This window comes from Delphinapterus leucas, chromosome 14, assembly GCF_059928025.1.
Source record: "Delphinapterus leucas isolate spDelLeu-1000000601 "Yukka" chromosome 14, BTC_Dleu_Yukka2, whole genome shotgun sequence".
Classification (NCBI taxonomy): domain Eukaryota; kingdom Metazoa; phylum Chordata; class Mammalia; order Artiodactyla; family Monodontidae; genus Delphinapterus; species Delphinapterus leucas.
In genome coordinates this window covers 85,399,889-85,420,000 of record NC_143142.1, presented here as the reverse complement: position 1 = coordinate 85,420,000, position 20,112 = coordinate 85,399,889, and the positions used below count along the sequence as shown (strand labels likewise).

The window sequence follows — 20,112 nt, the reverse complement described above, 5'->3', positions numbered from 1 at the left end:
CCTCAGCACTAAACAGTACTTTTTAAAATTGAAAGGGAACAGCAAACCCAAAATAATTTTCTAAAAATTCATATACCTACAGAGTAGCATTAAACAGTGTTTGGAACTGTTCTTACTTGGCACTCTAAATATGTAGATAACAAAGACCTTATACTCATTCTTGGTAAAATGCTAAAGCAAGTGGCAGCGAGGGGAATAAAGGAGCTCCAGGGATGAGTGAAAGTGAACAATGGGTATGGAGACAGAACCCATAGAAACAGAAACCATTTACATACCCAAGGACTAAGAAGTAGGAGAATAATACCCATTACGAAACAGTGTGTATATATATATATATATATATATATATATATATATATATTTCTTTAATTGATGGTTTCCTGTCCCAATTTACATTGCCCTGCCAGATGAACTGTGTATGGAAACAACTCTAACGTCCGTTTTCAATGTATCGGTTGCACGTAGACATCTGCGGTATGGCCACGTAACTGTGTGTCCTTGTAATTATCATTTGGAACTATGCTACATTAGGTTATATGGAACCGGTATTAACCTGTATCCATTACAGTTATCCACAATCAACAGCATTCCTAATTAAAATTGTGAACAATGAAATTCTCTTAAAAATAATTCCCCACGGCCAATCCCCATGCCCCTTCATTCTGAAGTAGTAATTCACTTCCTGCCAGGCTCTCTATTTCCTCCCTTCACTGCTTATTCACAGTCTAGAAAACTAGGAAGAAAGTCGGGGGAAGGGTAAGCTGTGACAAAGTGAGAGAGTGGCAGGGACATATATACACTACCAAACGTAAAACACATAGCTAGTGGGAAGCAGCCGCACAGCACAGGGAGATCAGCTCGGTGCTTTGTGACCACCTAGAGGGGTGGGATAGGGAGGGTGGGAGGGAGGGAGACACAAGAGGAAAGAGATATGGGAACATATGTATATGTATAACTGATGCACTTTGTTATTAAAGCAGAAACTAACACACCATTGTAAAGCAATTATACTCCAATAAATGTGTAAAAAAAATAAAGGAAGTGACGGAAAGCAGAGGGAAAGGCCAGCATTCAGCACCGTAGCACGGCACGGTTTTGTGATCTGGCCCTGCCACCTGCCCCTTCCTTTACAGTCCCACCTCAGGGACAGCTGAAGTCCCTGTGGCTCCTGAACTCGCCATGCTCCTGGCTGAACCTCCCCAAAGCCCTGCCTGGAATGGGCTGCCCCTGGCTGCCTGCCTAACCCCCACTCACCTTCACATCACGCTACCTAGCTGATGAAATATTTTTTGAATCGGCAACAAGATTCAGAAAAGACTTGGGCATTTCTTTACCTGAGCTTTCTCCATCCATTTGCAGCAGATATCATTTTGATCTTTTAACCCTAAAGACTAACAGCACATACTGATGCTCCATAAATATTTAATATTAAAAAAATCCCCCGCTTCACCCCTTCTAAGCACTTAAACTCCAGGAATTTCTTGCAGTGTTCTTAATATGCCATGCTATTCCATACTTCACTACTTTTGCTCTTTTGTTCCCTCTAATAAAAAAGTGTCCTTTTTTGCCTTGTGTATAAATACCTCCTCATCCTTCAAGAACCAACGCAAACCCATCCTCTGAATGAAGCCTTTCCTGCTGCTCCCAAGCAGAGCTGGGCACCCTTCCTCTGTGGACCACCATCCCCCGCTCTTTCCCCTGTAGTCTGAGTCTGTCTCTCCTACTTGGAGCACGTGACCGCAGGGCCCTTGCACCACCTGGGCCTACTTGAAGAGGAAACTGTCAAGAATCTGCCCAATGGGAAATGAATGAATACCTGAATCAATGGTTGTACTTCCCTCGTATCTACATTTCCAACACCTCCTCTTATTCAGTCTCAGACAAATCAAAGAGCAAAACCCTGTAGAAAGTAAAGGACTTTCAGAAACACAGGAACAGGAAGAGGGAGGGAGAAAACAGGTTAACAATAAAAATAAAAAAAAAAATCACAGGACAGGCAAAGGAAACCAGAGGAGTAGCTGCCCTTCTGTATTTCACTCCTGGGACCAGGAGGGCTAAAGAATCCTGTGATTCCACAATAACATTTTAAAGTCACCATGGAACATTTTAAAATAAAAATAAAGCAAAAATTACTTAAGTCACTGAGATAAGACCTTTTCACTGGAAAAGACCTTAGAGACAGAGGCCAGTGTTTTCAACTACAACACCAACAAATGACAATGTGTATTTTATTTCTATTTTCTTATGAGCTGATCACACTTACTGCCTTGGAATAAATCTATGACCCTACTCTTCCAAGGCAAAAATTCAAGAAAACACTATCACAAAAAAGGAGCACAGGATATGGTGGTGACGAAGATGCCCTCCTCTCCCTGTGAGGAGAGGCGGAAAACAGTTTCTTCTGTTTCTTCCCTGTTATCCTAACCACACCCCCGACTCTCTCCTGGATTTACAAAGCAGTTCACTAAAAAATATCCTACAATCGTATCTGAGAAAAAGTGTATTTTATTTTAATATAATAACCAAGATATCTCCTAGATTTTCAAAATAAAAAGTGATTTGTTTATAAAAAATATAAAATAACATCCATTCAGTATTTAAATGGTATTTCAAGGACTTCAACATCAGAGGAATAAACTAACAATGTACATTTGGTATTCCTCACTGACAGAAAGAGAGACAGTCAGCATTGTGTGGGATTTTTAAATTTTCAAACTAAAGACAAAAATATACCATTAAACAAAAAGCATTAAAATATTATAGAGATAAAATATGTAACACATCCTTTATAACAAGAGTATTTTAATGTTAGTTTTGATGTTTTTTATAAAATTTAGAGATGCTGCCCTTTATATTGTTACATGCATAATTTATGACATGATATAAAACAAACTTTTTCTATCTATATCTTTTTTTCTATGTCTCTTTAACCAAAACAACCAGCCGAACCAAAAACTTATTTTATTTGGATACATCTGTAGATATGATGGCTGTAATTAATTGTTCAGCTAAAAATGCAATCCCATGGTGCTCTTAATGATTTAGGTACACACAGCTTTAATTCTCAGAGCAGACTAAAAATAGTGATTTTAATTTATTCCTGCTGCCTAAAATTACACACAACCATGTATTTTTAAATATTTCCAGCCTATAAAAATTACTAATTTTTGCCACTTGTGTTTATCTGCATTTAGACTTTGATTTGGATAAATTAAGCTCTCAAGTGTTCCTTGCTTTATGAAACTCTGCATGTTGTACACTTCAACACAAATAAATGACTTGTACCATTAGAGGTTTAAATAATGTAATGTATTTCATGCTCAGCCTGAAGCTGGATTCCAATGAAGTTGCTAATGCACGTAATGATTAAGTGTAACTCAAATACTAACTGTGTTGTTGAAAACATGACAGGCAATAATTTGGTCTATTATATTCTGCCATTTAATTGCCTAGTACAGACATTCTCTGACACGTTATGAAGCAATGATTTACAATTATTCAAGCTGCAAAGGTCAGAAAGTGACATTATAATCATCTACATAGAGATCCCTTCTAATGCACAAAAACTAGGTAATGCCACACACACACAAAAAAAGAGTTTTGCTGCATTAGTAACTTTCTATTTAAGGTTTCTTAAACCAACTAAGAATAAACAGTTCATAAGCACATTAATACACAATAGAAAATGTCTAGAATCTTTTCATGAACCCAGAGGTGACAGATTTAGTAAATGCCCTATTCTCTCCGGATTAGCTAAGTACTACTCAACTGTTTATATACAAGATTCAAGATTAGACACAGGGAAAGCAGTCAGAAAATAACATAACCCCTAAATCATGCATACTGGGGTTTTTGTGAATAATGGCATACAAAAGTTAGGTATCATTTCCTGGGTTTACTGAAATCACAGGCTACTTACTAATTTTCTACTTAGTCTTTTTTTGTAGTAACTAGTAATGAAAAACAAAAACCATAACCCAAGAAGATCAATTTTACCCCTCTCACCCTAATGGAAAGACAATAAAATCTTCACTTTTTTAGGCACTTATTTCTATGATACTAACATGTTCAATCTGTAACAACTCAAGTGCAATAAATTATCAACACATAAAGAACAATGAGGAAAAATAATAAAATTATTTAAAACAACACTTTAATATGAGAAAAGTGAAACAGAGAGAGACCAAAAAGAGAGAGAGAGAGAAAGAGACTGAATACCAGAATATTAAAATAAAATACAGTGCAAGCAATTTTTTAGAATAATGTAAGTCTGAGCAAAAGCAGAAAACAAAAGTGGCTGGGGGCTGGAAGTTACAGCTATCACATGCTAGAGAAAACAACCTAGAGAGAAAAAAAATAAGTACAAATTAAAATCAGTAACTAAAACAACAGATATTACAAAAGCAAAGAAATAAAGAAAAGGTACAGTTAAAAGGAAGGAAACAGTGGTCTACCATTACTAGCCCATAATTTAACTCCATCACGAAAAATACTTTTACTCTCAGGTTTACCATCTGTACAATGGGGTAATAAACATGAGATAAACAATCTCATGAAACTGAGATCAACAAATGAAACGACTGCTAATTAAGCTGTACACTAAAACACAGCACTGCTTAAATACTATTTATTACTGAGAGTATTATATATACACTAATGTGTGTGTGTATGTGTGTACACACACGGAGGAAGAGATTATTAAAATAAATGTAAATGAATTTAACAAAACACGGTTTCCACAATGATGTTCTTAAGCCATTGAGATTTTTAAGGTCTTGACTACTGAAAAATAGCAAAGGTAAAGATCACGGACTTAGTAAAAATGTGTTTACCTATTTTTAAACATATGTTCCCAACAAAATTATTAACTTCTATATAAGGTGCTTTCTATTATTTTTTATTTTCTCCCCCACTAAGCCCTATGTCCGACCCATAGCACATTTTCATGTTAACTATCCAACAAGTGCTAAATATAAATTCACCTATATTCTATAAAATTCCTCTTGAGGTCATGCTCAGAAGTAAGAAAAACATTAAGAAACTGTAATTCAAAAAGTGCTCCTCCTAAAAGTGAAAGTAAAATGAAAGGCTTTTAAATGAAGTTATCTATAACATGTTCTTAAAACAGGGAGTGCAGAGCAATACATTTCTGAAACCTATACCCTGACATAAGCATGTAAACCATGGGTAAACAAAACTTAAATCTTGAATTCTGAATCCCAGCTAGCATTAGGAATTAGACATCGAATACAATACATTCAGCCTCTTTGGTCAAATAACTCAAATCCATGATATACTGTGGCTAAGATTTGCCGATGAGGGGGACAGAGAGATCTTGAAATTGAGCTTAAAAATTCAAAGAAGATCAGTGTAGGTTCAAACAACTGAAATAAAAGTTTAAAAGGCAGTTTTTATTAAAGGAGTAGCTAATGCACAACCCTTAAATTAAGCCTTAGTAAATAATATATGATACATATTTGATGAGCATCTAAAATCTTATAGGAAAAAGAAGTCATACAATTACAAATAAACTGAAACATTAATACTGAGGTCTTTTCAACAAAATGTACTGTTTGTTGTTTTCATCAATTTCACCATAGAATATAAGATTTTTTCAAGAGGTAACTAAGGAAAAATAGTACAACACTGTGAGTAATAATTTCACTTCAAAAATGTGCCTGCCCCACTGTTTTCATATATTATTACTCTAACAGAACTGTTTGAAAAACCGTTTATTTCTTACAACTCAAACAGTGAAGGGGTTATTAGTAAAATTCTAAAACAGACACTAAGATACTAACTACTGAAGAAAAGAAAACATAGTGCAAGACCTTCTGTTTGGGACAAAATTATAGAGTTAATGTTCCTGAAAGATCACTTCACCTTTTAAAGCATGATTTTTTAAAAGGTAAAATTTATAGCAATTAAAGCTAATGAAGAAATGCAGCATGAGCTGCTTATGTTCAGGAACTAATAGGTCCACTGAGCATTTCTAAGATTATTTAGCCATCAATGATAATGAATTGACATTGTCAGTGATGTTAATGTACCAGTGCTCTCTACTGCCACTAATCTGATAGCCAATTCTCTCTCTTTTTTTTTTTAACGTTTTTTACTTTAATTTCTAACCTACATTCTGCTCTATGCCTTTGAAACACATGGAATACAGAACAACTTATGATACTTTTTCTTTAGCATTAAAGGGTATTTAACTCATTATTGTTCTGTGTCAACTACATAGGTCGATAGGCATTCTGCAGTTTACTGAAATTCTTCAGAACTTTTAGCTTCACTGTAAAAGTATCTACCCTGTACAAGTAGCTGTTATGTGACTTTTAAATCAAATTTCACATAAAAAAATTAAGAGAACTATTATTTCTTGTTCAAATAAAATTCAACGACTATTGTAATTTTAAGTGATACAATTTGAGAATCTAGATTGCTTTTTCTATGTATACACACACACACGTAGACCTCTCTGACAGCCGTATAAAACTCAACATAGCTATATGTACTTATAATTCTTTACTTGGGAATCACTATATAAACCATTAGTGCAACATGCCAGTCGTACATGCTAAGCAATGAGCTAAGCAAGTGTGCACTGCTCAAATCACACAACCAAAGCCAATCAATCAGACATTGTTTTTGACGCTACATATGTCAGAAACTGCTCTCTGAAAGTTTCTTCTTCTCTTTCCAGGTTTTGGTAACGCTAATAAAAAATGAATGGAATTAGGTTTCTAATAACATAGTATGCAAAAATTATTTACTTATTTTGCAGACACAAAGAAGAAACTGCTTATTGTCATAGCACAAATTTTCATTGGAGTCAGGGCCTTCCTCTATCCTGTAACTCACATGGTAAAAACAATAAATGAGGTATCTTTTAAAATTCCGAGACCTGGAGCAATTAAATGAACCATGTGGCACTCGACCCTTGCAGCTAAAATCAGTAGCAACAAAACTCATTCTCCCACTGATGTTCAGGGGGCTTCAGGGCAAAGGTTCATCTTCACTTACTTTAGCTCCAAGTCACTGAACCATCAATTCTGCCAATGAATAAATCACAGGCCATGGTTAATAAAACTGCTTGCAAAGTTATTTGTAAAACTATCTTAAGGGTCAAAAAATGCAACTGCATCCTGGGATGAAATGTACAGTCCATTAAAAAACAGAAACTGTTTTTGACTTAAAAGATATTTACACAGTAGTGCTAACCAGAAGAATCTTCCACTGAAAAAATAAACTTAATATAACATGTACGCGGCTTCCCTGGTCGTGCAGTGGTTGAGAGTCCGCCTGCCGGTGCGGGGGAAGCGGGTTCATGCCCCGGTCCGGGAGGATCCCGCATGTCGCGGAGCAGCTGGGCCCGTGAGCCATGGCCGCTGAGCCTGCGCGTCCGGAGCCTGTGCTCCGCAACGGGAGAGTTATATATATATAACATGTACGCATTGCATAATTTAATTGAATCCGAAGTGTTTTGTGAATTAACCATAAGAACTGCAGGTTCCTCAGGTTTCACATAGTGTTTTTATACGATGCACTTATTAGTTAATTTCTCTAGCATAACAGCATTAAAATATACTTTTAATCAGAAGTAAGGTATTAAAATCCAGCTCTGAATGTCCTATGATATACCATAGATGTCATGGCATTTTAAAACCTTTCAAACATTTCTGCTAAATTAATTAGTGTTGCATTAAGGCGTCTCATTGCTTCCTATTAAATGCAACACATTTGAGTGACAATTAAACATTGTGAATGATTCTTTAGAGGAAAGAGCCATTAACTAAAACAGGAAAAAAACAAGTTTTGAAATAACGTTACACAAAAACCTACATTATACACTGGTTTTTTAAGCGTCATCCCTGCAATAATCAGTTCTCTGAAATTAAATCTTTTTCTGCTTTTTTCCTTATAGAATGTGTCCAATGTATCCAAAGAACTATTAATGTGATTAAAATTAAAGCGGTATAGCAAAAGAAAAAAAAACATACATATACAGTCCTGAAGCTATATTATGTATTTTTTTATGTCTTTAAATGGAATTTACACTTCTCTCTGGCAATATGAATGAACATCCTATAATTTAGTCAATTTACAGATTACAGGTTCAAATTGACCTTGTAGCCCATAAAATTGCTCATCTTCAGTACAGGATTAGAAGTGGGAGAAGAATGTCATAACTGTGTTTAAGGAATTTACCATAACAATGGAAAGAAGGATACGCATGCATAATTTTAGCCACTCTTACTCCTATCAGTTTTGAATTCTGAAACAATGGATATCCTGCACATGCTTCCTGGTTCACCACGGTAGAGACGGTTTCAATTTACTCACCCACAGACATGACACTTGTATTCCCTCATCCCAAGGTGCCTTTTGACATGGTTTCTGGCATCGCCAAGCTGAGCTGTTGCAAAATGGCATATCTTGCACTTGAATGGTTTTGATCCTAAATAAATTTAACATAAAGTATGATTTGAATTTGAATAATACATTACTGATAAAGTTTTAAAAGAGGCCCAGATCTTAAATCATACTTATAATCTAATTACAAATTTCTGTCCCCCAAATGGAATACCTGCATTCCTTTCTAACTTGAACAGACACACATTCCACAATTATTCCACCAAGAAGACTTTAATGTTCCAATGAGTATTTCTAACTTTCAATAACATTTCTAAAATTTAAAGTCAAAGGTGATACACCTGAGCAGTACTAAGCAGATGAGATGAGCTACATAATTTCAAATATTTTTCTTATAATTCACAAAAATAGTTTTAAAAGTCATTTAACATTTTAAATGGAACATTTTTAAAACATAAATGCATACAGAGTAGCTGATGTTTTTTAAAAATATATTTATTATCAAATAAATTTCTCAGTGGCCACATCCCTGTTCCCTCATATTTCTACAGCTTTGAATTTTTTCACATTAATATTTCAGTTTTTTTTCTAACATTTATCCCAAATTATTCACAATATTACTCTTTCAATACCATACAATGTAAGAATATATAGTGGATAAATTATTTGCTTTTATGATCATTTTAGAGCCAAAAATCTGTGATGATTCAGCAAATCAGAATTACTGACATTATGGCTATTGTTGATTTCAAGAACATTTCAACATAAAAGGCACAGTACCAACAATTTTTTTATTTCATAAAGAAATAAGATTAATCTATACTCAAAAATGAGGAGACAAAATTATTTCAAGAGTCCACAAACTTACTGTCAGTAATAGGGAGATTCTAACTGGAAAATAGTTACTAATTGATAATCAGTACCCATATTAACAAGAAGCAACACTCTTTCAAAAGTGTAACACATATATACCATTTTCTAATTCTAACCTTTAAATCCTCAAGAAAATAAAATTATTAAAAAAAACACAGTTTAAAATTGGTACAATGTTTCCAAATTTTTCATAGCATGTTTAGTACCTACTTGGTGAAGTACCTCTTCTAATACAGTTAGACAGAATATGAAATATGTGAACTTTAATAAATATACAAAAAGAGCTCAAATTAAAAAGTTGCAGTAAATCATTTTTGATCAATGGAACTTTGCCCAATGCCCTTGAAAAAAAATCCTCCAAGAATACTGTGTTGAAATTGAAGTGCTCAGTAAAAAATTTTAGAGTCTTAAATTTCAATTTAATTCCCAAAAGCTGACAAAAAAAAGTGAAGCATTTAATTTTAATCTTCTAACAGAAATAAAAAAGTCAACAGTACTAAGCACGGGCAAAGTTGAATATTTCACAGTTCAAAGACAATGAAGCCAGATCTTCTAATACTTCCATTTCTACTGTTAGAAGTAGAGGTAAAATATATTTAGCACCTGAATGGTTGTATCTAGTCAGCTTTATATGTTTAAATGTCAAAAGCAGGTTGAGACTGCAGCTTACAGCAATCACATTCTATCAGTTACATTAGAAACTACAGTTTATTTAAATGATTCTGATAAAACTAAGCCTATCACTACTTTGAAACATTTCATCTTGACACAGCATTCTATAAAGGGACTTGTAAAAGAAAAGAGTGAGAAGAACCAATTCACTTGTACTTTAAATTAAACTGCATTAAAGGTAATTAGGAAATTATTAATCAACAATAACATCGGGACTCTAAACGAAGAATATAAAGCTCTCTCAACACGTGTATTATTACAATTTTGGTGAAAGGATCCAAAATATCTTGTGACTCAAGCCCTTGTGTGCTCGCTCTGCACTACAGGGTGTGAGTTCCTCTGTGTGGCAGCACACGGGCCACGGGGGCCAGACACAGACCTTCAGCGCTTTCAGTGGACTGTCCGTGGCTCCCTGGTGGAAACCGCAGTTCCTTCGGGTTTCAGCCATCACTGTTGGTGTGCTGACAACACATCTACGAGTCACCCTGTTGACTGTTTCCATGTAGAAATCACGGAGGCCCTGACTACTTTTTGTATCTTACATGCAGAGATGTGTTAACATCTCCTTCCTGGCCATAAAAATTCTAATACTATGGGACTAGGGGTAACATTTTTCTGTATAAGAAAACAAGAAATGTCCCATTTTTTTTCCTAACTGATAGCGTTACCATTTTTAAGCCTGCTAGGCCCATTCCAAAATGAATCCAGGCATAGTGTTTTTAAGGCGAAATTTGTAAGACCATATATTTCTAAATTTGTCTTTCAGGCATGTTGAGATTATTATAAACTGTCAATATTATTTTAAATAGTCCCACTCCATGCGACAGCATTACCCTCAGTAGTTTTTGTTTTGTTTTAGTTTGGCCTGTGAGGTTTTCTGAAAGGGAAAAATGAAAGAGGGTCTCTAGCTGTCTGGCACCTCACAATGTTACCTAAAGAATTCCAAAGACTTTAAAAACAAAGCCTCCCCCTCAGACCTGCACTGGCCTTCCTCAACTTCATTCACTGCCAACTGCTAGGCATACATGGACATGACACTGGCACTTAAAAAATCATAAGGAGACTTTAGGTCTTAAAGAATCAAGTAAGATGGATACAACCCATTATCTAATTAATGCTTCTCCAGTCTACAATCCTCCCTACACTGAACACTTCACTGGTTCCTCTGCTCATCTGTTTACTCCTTCATTCAACAAACAGCACTGAAAGCCAGCACCACATGGGGGTGAAGCAGTGAGCAAAGCAGAGGCCCTGCCCTCACTGCGCTTAAACTCAACGCACTAACTCCCCCTAACCGCCTCTTCCCAAGCTGTTCTGGCTTCTAAACCGTCACTTATTAAGGTACAAACACCACCAGCCCTAATGTTCTCCCACGTGTGGACATTTCCAAATAGCGCCAGAGACCAGCAGGCTCTGAACAGCAAGTTAAGGGCTTCAGAGAGTCTTCTGACTTAATGACCTCTGGTATAGGAAATTAAAGCTCTAACTACCAGAACAATGCCAGAGAGAAAATGAACAGCTTTTCCTGTATTACTAACGCAAAGGGAAAGGAGACGCTGCACTTTCTGGTCATGTGGATGGCTTCATACCAGCGAGCACTCAGGAAAACTCTGGGAGGCTTTTATCCCACAATCCTTGATAACCAAAACTCATTTGTTTCTTCAAGTGCTGCTTTTATAGTGTTAAGGATGGGAAGAAAAGGTTACATAAAACATATAGTAAATCACAAAATATGAAAACAGGGATTGGAAGAATAAGCCCTTTTCCAGTTAACCATTAATAACAGTCCCTGAATTACTATTTCATGGACATAAGCAAAGTATCAGAGAAGCAATTCTTTTTAAGATGCCCCCAGGAAAAAAAACAAAAGAAAACAACAACAACGACAAAAAAGCCTTGGATTAAAACCTGGATAGCAACCTCCCAGCAAAAAATGACTTGCAAAATTGAAATGTCGGCTGGCACTGGGGACTCAGGAAGAGAGCTCTTTGCGGTGCCTCAGAACACCATAAAAATGTACTTGCTGATAAGCCAACAGGAGATGTTAAAAAGTATGCTAACTTTTACTAAATGTTACAATCAATGATGTAACTTATATAAGTAGGGTTACTCTGTCACACATTGATAGTTACCTCACTTTCACATCCACATTAACTTGATTTTAAATGCAATTAATACATATAGTCAAGGAAGACTAATGGACTACATTCTGCACTTAACCTGGTGGACATTTTCAAATGGCACAAGTGACCAGTGCAAACCTATTTTGCATTGTAAACGACTAAATAAATCTTAATGGATTAAGAATGATCAGCTATCAACACACAAGGGAAATTAAGTGCTGAAATGCCTACATTGATTATTTTAAATTATTAGCCTTACTCTGTTCTTGAATTTGTATGCTTTTAGTGAGCTTTAACACATTTACAAGACTTATTGACTATAATTACAAGAGAATTCAAGTAATGGACACATCAATTATAAGCAACATGTCTTGACCAGACAGTTGCATAAAGAATTCTAAAAAGAGCTCCATTAGCATCTTCCTCTTAGTTTTATTCAGTTTTATCTGCCTTAAGGGGGCATGTTAAGAAAGAACCTATTTTCTGCACACATGAACGAGCCTGATTTCTAAAACCATATCATTTCAGAAAGTGAGCGGCAACACGGTACCGACAGAGGTATTAATAAGGCCAACAAATAAGTATCTGACCTTACTCTCCAGGGGTGGTTCTACTACATGGGAAGAGCTGGGATCAAGAGTACAATGTTTATATTTACCTAGATTAACCTTATGCAGGTTGCCCTGTTACTTTCTTCAGCGAAAAACTTTCATCTATCTTTAATCACCCTAAACTATTAATAATGTTTCATACCCTTTTGTCTTCCTCCTTGTAACCGTGCACTAAGTTTCAAAAACTGCATGAATTTAAAGTATATCTTTAATAATAAGCCATTGTTTAAAAGTACAGTAAAATAAACCTTACAGTTTTAATGAAAATATGTTCATTGAAATGTGAATTTATTATTCAAATCCACTCATAAATTCAACCATGGAGACAGAACTTGTCTAAGCAGAGCACAATGATTTAGAAAAGCTGTCCATTTAAAACAAAGAATGTATGGCAGGTTTATAGAAACAGTGCAGTGAATTTTAACATAAATTTAGAATAGTGGCTTATGTATTTTCCACAAAAAGTTTTCTTAAAAAATTTCTACCTAAAATTGAACATTAAAATGGAACACTACATGTGACAGCACAGAAATTAAATCAAGTGCTACCTCCATGCAAACCAAATCCCCAGGACATATTAACTTTGAAAAGTGTTCACTAATTTTGATCCTTGAAAGCAGAATCTTGTTGCCTGGGAGTTACACTTTGGGATATAAACTATCTGGCAATGAATACATTTAAATCCCTAAAACTGTAAGAAAAATTTCATATTCCACTCCTCAAAAGCCACTTAATATGTCCTCTGAAACCCAAAGTGCCACTTAATAGACACCCTGGAAAACCAAACAACTAGGACTTAGAGACAACTGAAAGGCTGTGAGAGACAGGAATTTAACAAACGCATCAGAGGGACTAGGCTTCTTGATAAAAGAGATCTGCCAAACATCGTGCCTTTGGAATCACTAAGGCTCAATTAATTACCTTAAGAAATGTTAAGTGTCAACAAAGACTATCGCAGTGTCCAGAGCCACGGGGCAGTGGGAGGTGAACTGGGTGGAGGCCGACTGGCAAATGCAGTTAAGGACTCCACATTTGGATGGGAACAAATGTCCGAACTCTATCACTCCTCTGCACCTGGTGGGTAAAGAGAGATTTGCTGCACTTTACTTACCTGTGTGAGTGCGAATGTGTGCTAGGAATGCCATCGAATTGCTACTGCGACACATCTTCCCACAATACTTGCAAACGTTCCCCTGATTTTCCTCTCTCTCGCGGTTGATTTGCTCAGTGTCTTCCACTATGTACTTATTCACCTCTCGGAGCAGTTCCTCATGCTGCCCTTTAATATGCAGAAATAAATTCTGTTCAGAATCAAAGGGCTCTGTACACTTGACACATTTAAAGGTGGCCCCTCCCTCGGGAAGCTCCTCAACGCTGGCCTGTTCATTTCTCATGTGACCAGCACTGGCCAAATGCTGATGGAGGTTGCTCTCCGTGTAGAACGACTTTCCACACAGCAGACAGTGGAAGTGCTTCTCTTTTGTAGGATGCTTCATGGCTATGTGAACATTCAGTCCACTCAAACCATCTGCTAAGAAGCCACAGTCATCACAACGAATTCGTGTGGATTCGGCAAGGGAACTGCCGTCGGATTTCTTCTTTTTCACACCTTGAGCACAGTCCTTTAAGGGCAACTCACTCATTCTCACTCCTGCTGCTATGAGCCCCTCTTCAGACTGGTCTAACAGGTCCCCATCTTCGGGGTTCTTTATCCTTATGATGGAAGAATCAAACCGGCCAAAACTGTACACGGCTTGTCCTTTATCATCAATACTGATTATAGTTTCATAAACATCAGTATTTTCAACGGTGCTATCAGAAGCTGGACCATCCTCTTCCAAAATTATTTTACTTTCATGTTGGGAATTCATCAGAATCTCCTTATTCTCTAGAACGGGATCTTCTGGCACATCTTTCAAATCCCCTGAACTCTGCACACTTCCAACTTTGTTCTGACCACTGCCACCCAGGTTGAGCTCTTCTCCAGTTGCTCTCAGCATGGTGCTCTCAGCCGAATGCTCTCCTTCTAGAGCTCCGGGGCACACACGTTTGCCAAGGACTTTATCTGCCTTGTCCCCTACGTTTCCGCCATCACTCTTGAAATGTGTGTCTGGATCACTGACGTCATTCAACATACTGTGGTTTTTCTTTGCTGTCTCATAATTCAAAGCTGAGCTTCCTGAATTTTCATTCTGAAAGTTGCCTGGGGAGCCATAATTAGAGGAAATATTAAGGGACACCATCTCCTCCGGTTTTGTAACTTTATCCTTGGCAAGGGGCGGCTGGAAAGCTTCACAAAAGGAATGATCTTCGCTGAGATTAGATTCTTCCTCAGTCTCAATTTCTACAGAGCCAGGAGCGCAGAGCACTTTGGACATATCTAAATTAGTATTCTCATCCAAAATAGAACAATCAGCAGCATTTCTAGTTCTTAGAGTTTCAGAGGGTTGGTCTGAAATTATCTGAAACTCTTCAGAACTTTGCTGATGCTGCCCTTCAGGAATAACGATGGTTTTGGACATTTCTGCAGAACTGGCTTCTACGTTAGAAGAGTTCAGGTAAGACTGCCTTTTCATCTTATGTTTTTCTGTTGCTGCGTGCCTGGTCATCTCCCGCCGAGTCACAGCATAGTAATCACACGCCATGCAATAAAACGCAAACTCTCTTGTATGTTTCCGTTTTACGTGCAGTTCTAGAGAAGGAGAAGAGTAAGCGTTAAACTCACAGCGCGCACATTTGTTATCTCCTGTACCTGCGTCATCTCCCTGGGAGCAGGCACTGCCCTGATGCATAAGGTCCTCTGGTTCTAGAGACGTTTGTTCCTTTCTCTCAAGAATGTGACCGTTAGTTTCCCCATCTGTAGAATGAAATACGTTCTCAACGTCGACTTCAACTGGATTCCCTTGCTCTAGTACTGGCTTTTCCGAAACACAGGTGTCTGCTTCAGCTGACTCGTTGGCAGGTACATCCGAAACTGCTGAAGTGGTGTTCTTCCTACAGGCTTCAGGGTTCCCCCCTTCCGGGCCAACAATGATATCTGAACTTGGTTTTCCACTCGCTTCTATTTCTACACGTCCTTTATGTTTCTTGGTGGCGCAATGACGTTCCATGTCTCCCTTAGTTACAGTATAATACTTACACACTTTGCATAAATAACTGTACTGGTGACTGTGTTTTCGTCTAATGTGCACGGTCAAGTTTGTAATACTCGAGGCCAAAAGACCACAATGTGAACACGTCCGTGAGATGTTACCTTTAGGTCTCCCTCTCTTTGGGGCAGTGGTCAAAGTTAATTCAGCCTCTTTGGTGATTACACCAGATTGTGACAGTTCCTGGGGAAGGAGGATGCTCTTGTCGAGACAGGTGTGCTCCTGGAATTGCACACCTTCCACATGGCCTTCTATCCTTCCATTCCCAGAAATGGTAAACTCTTCTTTTTTGTCATTTGCACCTATGCAGACCCTTTCAATACATTCTTCAAAGCTTAAGCCAATATTATTTTTCTTAGCATTTTCAAGATGTTTGCTTCTCTTAATGTGTTTCTCCATTCCTTCTTTGCTCAATGAGTAAAGATTACATGCCTTACACAGAAAGTGATAGTCTTGACCGTGGCGGAGTTTTATGTGTCTTGTGAGAACAGTGGAAGATCTTGTTTTATAAAAACACTTCTTACACTGAAACTGAGGCTTATTCGCATGTCTTACTTCATTTCCATGGCTTACCCTGGACTGAACTGGCTCTTCCTGAGCTGCTTTTCCTGACTCACTCACAGAATCTTTTGTATTTTCTGATTCTAAAGTACTTAAAGGTAAAGTCTGTAAAACCAAATCATTGTTAAATGATTGAGAAGTCTTTGGCTGACCCAACAAGTGAATGTGCTTCTCAGTTGTCTTGTGTTCCTCCATGTCTTTCTCAGACGAGAAGCACAGATCACAAGGCGTGCAAAGGAAACCCCTACTGTGCTTTTCCTTCATGTGTTCTCTCAGGTACATTTCATTCAAGGAAGTAAAGGAACAACACTGACAACTGAGGCCGGGGGCGGTCTGCTGATGCTGGTTATTGTGCGAGTGTGCATCCAAGTCCCTCCTGGACGCACTGGAAAAGCAACATGTCTGGCAGTGAGACTGCATCTCTCCTGCGTGGCACCTCTTCCCATGGATTTCCAACTCTGTCCTGTTTGTGGCTGTGTGTCCACAGTCTGTACACGTACACAACACCTGGTCGTCCGAAGGCGGCCTCACCGTCACTGAGTCAAAGGAGCATGGGAGATGGGAGCTTCTCCTGTCTTGCCTCAGGTCCTGGGTCTCTGCGGATGTGACGCACAGACCCTGGATGCTGCCACCGGTTTCTGCATGCTGAGGTGTTGACTCAGCATCACTTGTTTTCATCTGTGTTCTAAAGTGTTTCAAGCACAGCCTCTGAGTTTCAGTAGTGCCTCTTTTGTTAACTCCTAAAAGAGTGAACCTTTTCTTCGCCTGGCCCCTTAGGGCGAAAGCACCGCTGCGTCGTCGGAAGCTGCTGCCCAGCATGAGAACGTTCCGCTCAGGTCTAGGTCTTGAGGCCGTACTGACACCGTGGGCTGCCTGGAGGGTGTTTCTGGTAGATTCCAATTTCTCTAGGAGACCCTCTGAGGTGACTAAGTCTCCTAACTTTTTACTCTGGTTTTCAGGATTCCGAGGTATATCGAGGGAGGTTACATTTTCTTCAACAATCTCTACTTTTTCTGGCGAAGTATTCCTGGATGGCATCATTTCAACCAGCAACTCACTGCCACTTCCACTTTGTTTAGAAATGCTTCCTCTGAAATCTTTAAATTTGCTTCCAACGTTTCGTAATCCTTTTGAACTGCCATTCTTTGCTATTGGCTTAGACGCTCTTGGCTTTGTATGAACACTTTTTGTTCCCATGGGACATGGCTTCTTAGGAAAAGGCTGTTTGGTTAAGATCTGTACAAACCCTCCGCGAGCAGCAAGGTTCTGACGCCGGAGATGTGTTTTGCCAAGATAGTGTGCGTTCAACAGGTTCTCCTCCACACACTGAAAGCCACAGAGGTCACAAGAAAAGACCCTCTGCGGCCCGTGCGCCTGCCTGACGTGCACATGTAAGGCTGCGCTGCTCTCCGCTTTGTGGCCACAGGGGCCACAGGCGTGGTCCTCAGGCTGCTGCATGTGACACTCGGCATGCTTCTCCAAATCGGAGCAGGAAACAAACGAGTGACCACACGCACCGCACTGCAGAACTGCATCCACACTTCCGAGGGTACTGCTCGCAGGCATCTCGTTCTGGGGGAAGGGAAGCTCTCTTCCTGGATCAAGGAAAACCATTTCCTGAGCGGGCTTCTTCTCAGCATCTGTTTCCAGAGAAGCAGCGTCCGTGGGGTTAACGTTGCAGGGGGCAGCAAAGGCACCAGGAAGACACACGCCTCCATCAGGGTCACTAAGGAGGGCCCCCACCCCTGTCCCCGCCAACGGGACACCCGCTTCTGGGCCTGAGCCCTCAGGCCTCTCTGACCCAGGGATGCCCAGCTCTCCCGACTGGAGGGGCTCTGCCTCAGCTAATTTCATTCTCTTGGAAGCGTGTTCATTTCCATCATTCCCCACGACAGCGCTGTCAAAGTCTGATGACTCTAAAAAGCCTCTTTTGCTTGTGGAATTTTCAGAGGAATCTGCTATCACCACAGATACAGGCCCACAATCTACATCACGGGGTGAACTATTTCTCCAGTCTTTTGCTGCCTTGTTTGCGCTGTCACCCTCATCATTCTCTGGTTTCTTCTCAGTATCCATCACTAATAAAGGCTGATGATGCTTCTTGTGTCAGGGGTGGCTCACTGGGCACACATAACCTGGAAGAAAATAAAAACGGTATAAAACCTTTGAACATAAAGAAAAGACACACAAGTTAGTCGAAAAGTCGACATTAAGTGACACACTAGACGAAAAATATCATAAAATTAGCCTCGAGTTCTCCTTTACATTGAGGTGGATTTGATCGCGTGTGCAAAGTCCTTTATGAAATGCATGAAATCAGATTTGGGGCATACCACATCATCATACTGCTGACTCAGGAAGCAATGCTACATTACTTTGATAGAAAAAGTAATTTTCAACCAGCTTACAAAAAAACTTCCATGTTTTAATTCTTTTTACTGGTACATTTCAATTTACTACTTAAAAAAAAAAACAGAGAAGCCCTCTTCTCAAAGTACATTTCCGTGAACTCCCATTCTGTAGAACAGATTAAACAAAAACTGCTGTGATACAAGTCAGGGAGCCAGCCCTCCCCCTCTTTAGCTTCCCAACAGAAGCCCAAGTCCCAGTGTAAAGAAAACATAATTTTAAAACAACTGCTTCATCCTCTTCCCCTAGAGCAAAGAGTCTGACTATCATCCTTCTAAGTATATCCTAATTAACAACATGCATATGCTCATCATACATCATCGTTCATGTCCAAGCACTGTTGCCAATGAACAGCCACTCCTGTTCCAGGTGTCAATCACCAATGTCTTCATCTAACAGTCATTTTGTGTTGTCTGAAGGTTAACAGGTTAAGGGGAAATGTCACTGATAGAGTAGAATTAATAACATAAATTTTAGTGGGGGGAGGAAGAATTTTATTGAATAAAATGCTTTAAAATCAATAACATTGATTTTATTTTTCATTATGCTATTTAATTCAATTAAAACATATCATTTTCCATTTACTTTACACCATGAATGGAATTCTCAGCCAAATGCCATTTGATTTGATGTTAATTAAAAGTATTACTCATCAAGTATTATATGGCCTCAAAGCTAATGGTAACTATCTTTAACTATTTTAACCATTTTTTTTTTGTTTTTTTGTCACGATGACAAACCAAATGAAGGCTGTTGTTCTGACTCTGCTAAAAGTAGGGACTAGAAATTATATATAAGATAATGACACCAAAAGCATGAGTAACAATAGAAAAAATTAATAAATTGGTCTTTATCAAAATTAAAAGCTTCAGGGCTTCCCTGGTGGCACGGTGGTTGGGAGTCTGCCTGCTGATGCAGGGGACGTGGGTTCATGCCCCGGTCCGGGAGGATCCCACATGCCGCGGAGTGGCTGGGCCTGTGAGCCATGGCTGCTGGGCCTGCACATCCGGAGCCTGTGTTCCACAGCGGGAGAGGCCACAGCAGAGTGGGAGGCCCGTGTACCGCAAAAAAAAAAAAAAAAAAATTAAAAGCTTCAAATAACATTATCTTCAAAGACCACCAAAAAGAAGTGAAAAGATGAGCCACAGGATGGGAAAAGTGTTCTGCAAATCAATACCTGATACAGGACTTAATCCAGAATATATAAAAAAGAAATCTTATAACTCAATGATTTTTTAAAAATCCAATTTTAAAAGGAGCTGAGGGGATTTCCCTGGTGGTGCAGTGGTTAAGAATCCGCCTTCCAATGCAGGGGACACGGGTTCGAGCCCTGTTCCAGGA

The 20,112-nt window shown here is 38.6% G+C and overlaps 1 protein-coding gene across 4 annotated transcripts in view; it reads right to left on the bottom strand.

The window, feature by feature from the left end:
- Window positions 1-20,112, bottom strand: part of ZNF407 (zinc finger protein 407) — a 422,449-nt gene that overhangs the window by 379,158 nt on the left and 23,179 nt on the right. For all 4 annotated transcript variants that reach the window (XR_016387665.1, XM_089895325.1, XM_022560021.3 and 1 more), the window contains exons 2-3: window positions 13,764-18,497; window positions 8,344-8,458 (exon numbers count right to left, since the gene is read on the bottom strand). Coding sequence is in view for 3 of the 4 variants with exons in the window: in XM_089895325.1 (XP_089751451.1) it covers window positions 8,344-8,458; window positions 13,764-18,438 (4,790 nt within the window). In the remaining variant the exon portion in view is untranslated. The remainder of the gene's footprint in view (window positions 1-8,343; window positions 8,459-13,763; window positions 18,498-20,112) is intronic.